The sequence below is a fragment of the Corvus kubaryi genome, unplaced genomic scaffold, assembly GCF_017639235.1.
Source record: "Corvus kubaryi isolate FWS band 111438036 unplaced genomic scaffold, C.kubaryi_AGA036_p1.0 78, whole genome shotgun sequence".
In the NCBI taxonomy this organism is placed as follows: domain Eukaryota; kingdom Metazoa; phylum Chordata; class Aves; order Passeriformes; family Corvidae; genus Corvus; species Corvus kubaryi.
In genome coordinates this window covers 7921200-7927873 of record NW_024582065.1, presented here as the reverse complement: position 1 = coordinate 7927873, position 6674 = coordinate 7921200, and the positions used below count along the sequence as shown (strand labels likewise).

The window sequence follows — 6674 nt, the reverse complement described above, 5'->3', positions numbered from 1 at the left end:
AAGAGCTGTTCCTGCACGCTTGATCATTAAAGCAGGGGAATATCCTCAAAGCCCCCGTCCAAGCAGGGGAAGCAGCACTTTGATGCTGGTGTGGGAACCAGAGGCAGCGCTGTGATTTTTAAGTGCCTTTCATCTCCCTCTTTTGTAGGAACATTCTTATAAACCAGCTTGTCAAATACAATTTCCCTGCGCAGGCATAAGTGGCAGATAAAGCCCTGGCTCTCCCTTGGTATTTCCCCCAACAGGTGTAATCTGAGGAAACATGGTTTTAATTAGTCTGATTGGCTTTTTGTGTGCTAAATACCATCAATAGCTCACATCTGTATCTACAGTTAGATATTTATGTTTATTTAACCCTCTCATACACGGGTACACAATGCAAACACCAACAATGGGATCTCACCTTTGCTGTTCTGACAAATAAGTAATTAAAAAGAATTGCCACATTAAAGCATTCAGTCCCTTTTTACCCTGAAGTTTTCTAGCTGATTTGCTGGGCTCAGCGGTAGCTCTGGACTTGAGGGACCCATTATAAGTGAAAACCTTTGCCAGTGAGGACAGCGCGTGTCCTCTCCTCCTTCATAGAATCACAGAATGGTTTGGTTTGGAAGGGACGTTAAAAATCATCGAATTCTGACCCTCTGCCATGGGCAGCAACACCTTCCACTATCCCAGGTTGCTCCAAGCCCTGTCCAACCTGGCCTTGGACACTCAGGGATGGGGCAGCCACAGCTTCTCTCTTCCTCAGCTCACCTGGGACACAAGACAAACCATACTGACCTTTTTCTGGTCATTTATTCAGTCTTCAGGTTGCACACAACCAGAAACACAACCTTACCCCGCGAGGGTGCTATGAAAAGGATCATTCTTTGAGTTCAGAAACAGGGGAAATGGCTAAGAGAGATTTTCTGTATCCCTTACCCGTATTTGGCATCTTGTTGGCCAACTGGACAAGCCGAGTTTTATTTATTTACTCATTCAGTTGCTGTGATTATTCAGACTACCCCAGCCACATTAACCCTGTGTGCTTTGAGCGAGGCTAAACCCGAGATGAATTTGGCTCCTTTTGTACATTCTTCAGGGGCTGATTTCAGCTGCAGCAACAATTCCTCAGTCAGGGCTGGAGCAGCTGCGAGCAACTTTCTGAGCAAACACCAACAGCCCGGAGGGAGAAGCAATACAGAGTAGCAGTTTCTAAATGTCCCATCTAATTGAGCAGGAATAATGAAAACAAAGAGTGAAAAAAAACCAAAAAAAACAAGCCCTCCAGCATGTAAACAAATAGTTCAGGTGCAGGGATTCCTCAGAGCACCAACATACCTGCCATGGCAGTAGCTAATCTTGTTTCACGCAAACACTCCTGAACCCTTCCCTCGGCGTGGGATGTGATTTTAGTGCTTCTCAGCCTTTTGCACCTGGAATGCTAAAACAGTGCTTGCCATCATCTATTCAGTCCTCAGCATCCTCTGGTGGTGGGAGAGCTTGAAATTCAGCTCCCAAAAATTCCTTTACCCACATGAGGTGAAGATGAGCTTGTGGTGGGACAACGTGGGTTGATTGGTGTGGGAAGACAAATCCTTCTGGACAGGGAGTTGGTGGGAAAGCCTTAAGTGTGAAAGAAGAGTTTGAAACTAGGGTAATTTCTCTTGTCTCTTATTTAACTTTGCCTCAATCCCAGCTGGATCTGTGACACGACAATCATCTCATGTACCCACGAGTTTGTTGGTCACCGGATGCCTCATAAACATAAATCACTTGGGGCTAAACACTTAAAACCTAAATTTTTGCATCCTTACTCCTCTGCTACTTAGAAAACCTTAACTGACTTCTAGTTCAAATGACCTTGTGGCCAATTAATTAATATCTCTTAGTTTGCTTCTTTCCATGGTATTTAGCCCCCTCTTTCCTTGTGCTGTCCCTCTGCCCATTCCTCATGGAAAATCCCATGCTTTGCAGCCCCTCTTGTTAAACGAGCCACATGTGTTGCCTCTTGCAATGTCACGTTGTTTTCCATGTCCTCGTAAACCCTTTTTTTAATCTATTCCAGGCCAAATTTCCGCCTTGCCCATGAGTGACTTGGCTGTAGTACACTGGACCGGGCAGGAGAGGATCTTTTAATGTCTCCTTGCTTTGGGATGAGCCTCTGCCAGCCCCACTGGCAGCACTGGAGCCGTGCTGGGCTTGTGCTGGGATGGGAATGTGTGGGAGAAGCCTGGAAGGCTGGGCTGTGTGGGATTCATGAGCAGCTCATGTGTGAGTCACGCTGGAGGCAGACACACTCCATTTAGTGCACCCCAGATGGGATGCAGCAGACACAGGCAGGGGGAAGACACATCCTGGGAAGCCCATCTCCAGCATGTCCCTCTGGGTGTTGAGATCCTCGCTGGTGACACATTTTACAGGGGGAGGAGGGGTTTGTTCTCTGCTAAAATACCCCTTTCCATGGGGGTTGATGTTCCCTTTCCTGCAATGTCACCTCCCTGACCTCTGAAGGTGAGTTTTGCTGCTGTGGGTGGCACATAAAACGCCACTGTCATGGCACCAGTTGCTGACCAGTCGTACAGCAAGTGTTTGGTGGCCCTGGATCTGTCTGGGGCTGGATCCCAGCCCCGTGCACACACAACCTCTCTCCCTCCCCAGCCACGGAGTGGAAAATACCAGCATTCCAGGCTTATGTGATTTGGGAGGAGGTCAATGGCTCCGCTATTTATATCCAGTTATTTGGGGACTTTGCAGCTGCATTTGCACTACAGAGTCCCTGTGGGGTAGAGAAAGAATTCAGTGAAATTAAATTAAATTAAATTACCTTAAAAATCTTTACGGTAATTTAATTGTACAGCAAGGACAGCAAACATTTCTGGATGGTGGAGTGACACAAGTAAAACTATCCCTCTGGTGCTGCTGTTCCTGTTTTTTTTGAAGATGTGAGGGACAGTCTTTAAAACAATTTTTCCATTTAGATCTTGACCCGATGGCCTGAGGATATCAGAGCACCCACAGCAGGTAAAGAGCTACCTGGGCAGAGCTCCTCCTGCCTGGCTCAGGTGTCTCAAGTCAGTGAGTTTAGCAGAAATTAAAGAGAAATTTTCATTGTCCAAAGCTCTTCTCTGAGTTTTTACACAGAGAACAAGATGCTGGGGAAGCTCCAACCCTGTGTGCAAGAAGCAACCCTGAAAGACGGCAGGTGTCAAATCCAGAATTCAACTGACCCCTAAGAAAAACACCAAGTTCCAGTTTTAGTAAAATCTAGATGCCCAGAAGCATCATTTATTGCAAATCAGTTAACCAAAAAAAATACATCATTTTTGCAAACTACAACTTTGCATGTACATAACTTTATTACAGAAGATATCTTTTCTTAAACTACACTCTAGTTTATAAAACATAGGAAGATTCAACACCACGTGATGTTTTTATCACTCATATTAGGCGTGTCACGATAACAATGGTCTGAAATGTTAACTAAGATGAGTGCTCAGCAAGGCGCTGTGCCTTGAGGAATATCCATTTTATTTGGTGTTCTAATAGAAAGGAATGAGGAAAAGGAACCCTTTTCTTAGGTTTTCTTGATTAACTGCTCTCTATCTGCCTGTCCCATACACATTATCTAGTCTTAGGGTGTCTGCTTGCTTTTGCACCCGAGTGAGTGATATTCCAACACCTCTATAAGGTGATATATTTATGATATATTTAAGACTCGCTCATTTAGATTTTTGAAACAAAATCCACCTTTTCTTGAAAACAAACAAACAAAAAAAAAAGATATTTACAAACATTAAATCTGCCACAGGCTTATACTGTATTTTACATGATACACAGAAAGAGTGCACATCAGTGTAAAAAAAGATGCATCACTCCAGGCTAACGTCACAGAACAAAATGTTAACGTCTCACAGCACAGCTGTGCTGGCCCTTCGCCCTCCAGTTTGGCCAGTCCAGCCTCCCACCAAAACCAGCAGCACATCCCACTGGGCACCCAGTGAGGGCTCTGCCAGAGGAGCTGGGGCCGGGCGAGCACGTGGGGGTGGCAGTGTGATAATGCTTTGTAATCTCACTCAGGGTGTCTGCACCACCAGACACATCTTCTTTTAAAAATAGGCAGGCCATCCTTAAAATAAGGATGTCGTTTACAAAGTTTATATTGGCATTTATTTCTTAAACAGTTACTCAAACACGAAAACAAAACAAAATTAAAAAAAACAGTAAAGATATTCAAAGTAAAATTAAGTCTCCTTTGTGTATATACTCCATAGTTATGGGCTTGCTCTCTTGGAAGTTTGGCAAATATACTTCTTTTTGATGGGGGACAGTATTCATGTTTTGTAGTTGGGTTTTTTTAGCTTAGAAACTGTTCTTAGAGGTCTATAATCCTGATTTTCTTTCTTTTTTTTTTTTTTTTTTAAGATCATAAAAATCATTTAAATATATATATTTTTATATATATAAAAACAAGAGAGAACAAAAATTTCTATTATCAAGGCAAATGTACAACTATATAATACTGAAATTTAAACAAAGATTCGTGAATGGTACCATAAAATGTCCTCTCATATAATAGCAAAGGAAACATTTTAAAGTACATTAAAAAAATTTGTCCATACTTAATTTTTTTCCCCTTAAGGAGTGGTATTTTTAGTCAATTTTTCCTTCCCCTCTTCTTTCTCACCTCTCTTTCTGAGTTGAAAGAGAAAAAAAATAAATTAATGGCATTTCAGAATCACAAATCGTCGCTTATAGCTTTACATAAACATTTCCTCTCAAATCAAACACAATGAACCCCCCCAAACAAAAGAGAACGTCCTATAAAAACCTAATTTGTTGATTTCTCCAAACACAACTGGTGTCCCACATTGAGTTCTTAACAATAGAACATATAAATAAAAAGGCAGTGTTCTCATGTAAAATAAAAAGTACATAAATAAATACTAAAAAAAAAAAAAAAAAAAAAAAAGGAATTAATTTGTCTTTTTCTTTTCTTTTTTCTTTTTTATAAAAACATATTTAAAAAGGATCCTTTAATAAAAGCATCCAGTGTACTTTTAAAAAAAAAGATCTCCCTCGAGCTTCTGGCTCCCAGTGAGAGTCTCTAAAACACCTTCCTTCACTTGAAGGCCTCGGGGATGTGTCCCATCTGTGACTGCATACTCGTGGGAGGGCTGGAGATGCCCTCGGACCAGTCGGACACGTTGGAGTGAGGAGAGGAGCTGGACCACTGGTCCGGCGACTCCGGAGACGGCGTGAGGAAAGGGTGGTCGGGCACCTGGAGCTGGTGGCTGGGGGTGTTGTCCAAGGGGGAGGAATAACTGTGCTGGGAAGGTGGGGTCAGGAACTGCGTGGTGGTCATGGGCTGGGCGAGGGAGGACGGCAAGGAGGTGGGCAGCAGCTGGGAATCCTGCGGCAGGATGGTGTGCACGGCCATGGCGCTGCTGCTCACCGGCTGCAGGTCGGGCTGGCTCAGCTCCGTACCGAGGAAATTCTGGCCCATGTGGCCGCTCCCGTTGGAGCCGGGGTTGTGGTGCTGCTGCTGCTGCTGCGGCTGCGGCGGCGGCTGCTGGGGCTGCTGCGGCTGCTGCTGCTGCGGCTGCAGGTTGGGCTGCTGGAGCTGCTGCTGCTGCTGCATCTGCTGGAGCTGCTGGCTCTGCATCAGGTGGGGCTGGGACGCCAGCCGGGTGCTGGGCATGGCCTGGTAGCTCATCATCTGCGACAAGCTGGTGGTGGGCAGCCCGTTGTGCAGGGAGGTCATCATGCCGTGCTGCAGGTTCTGGGGCTGCTGGTGCGCCCCGGGCTGCAGGTTGCCTCGCAGGGGGTTGTACTGGCTCTGCACCATCCCGTTCTGCAGCCTGCTGAGCCAGTCACACTGCCCGTTCAGCCCGGCCCCGCCGCCCACCGAGAAGCTCATGGGGCCACTGCTCATCACCGTGCTGGGGCTGGACACCGGCAGGTGGGACAGGCGCGGCGGCACCGAATCAAAGCCCATCCTGCTGGAGTTGCCCATGGCCATATCCTGCTTGCCCGCCATGTTGAGGTGGTTGATGCTCAGGTGGGCATCGGGCATGCCTGGCAGGTGGTTCAGAGGCATGGAAGGGGACTGCTGGAACGGAGAGGTCATCAGTGGGGGAGAGGCCACGTCTGAGAGGTACCCGTGGGGCGACTCCAGGGAGTCCACCGGAGACAACACGCTGGAGTTGTCAAGCAGACACCCTTTTCCATCTTGGGACTTTTTCCTCCGGGCTTTGAGGTCTTTGGCATCCTTGCCATTGCAGCTCAGCCCCTTGGTGCTCGGCTTCCTGGCCTTCTTGCCCTGCACGGCGGGTTTGAGGTTGCCGATGTAGCTGTTGGGGGAGCAGAGTGGGGGGGACAGGGTGGGTGCCCCCAGGGGGCCGTTGTGCAGGGGAGGGCTCCGCACCAGGTTGTACTCGTCCAGCAGCCGGACGATGTCGTGGTGCATGCGCTCCTGGGCGATGTCCCGCGGCAGGCGGTCCATGTGGTCCGTGATGTCCCGGTTGGCAAAATGGTCCAGCAGGACCTTGGCGGTTTCGTAGCTCCCTTCTCTGGCTGCCAGGAACAGTGGAGTCTCCTCCTGGAAAGCCAGCAATGTTTGGTTAGGGTTGAGTTCATGGATTCTCCTGGCTAGCACTGCCCTGAGCTCCATGCCCAACTTCATGTTGTTGGGT

General features: G+C 47.2%; 1 protein-coding gene across 2 annotated transcripts in view; it reads right to left on the bottom strand.

Moving 5' to 3' along the window:
- Positions 1 to 3234: 3234 nt before the first annotated feature.
- The window catches only part of NOTCH1 (notch receptor 1), a 42569-nt gene continuing 39129 nt past the window's right edge, over positions 3235 to 6674 (bottom strand). For both annotated transcript variants that reach the window (XM_042052280.1, XM_042052281.1), the window contains exon 34: positions 3235 to 6580. In XM_042052280.1, coding sequence (XP_041908214.1) covers positions 5102 to 6580 — 1479 coding nt within the window. In that variant the 3' untranslated portion in view covers positions 3235 to 5101. The remainder of the gene's footprint in view (positions 6581 to 6674) is intronic.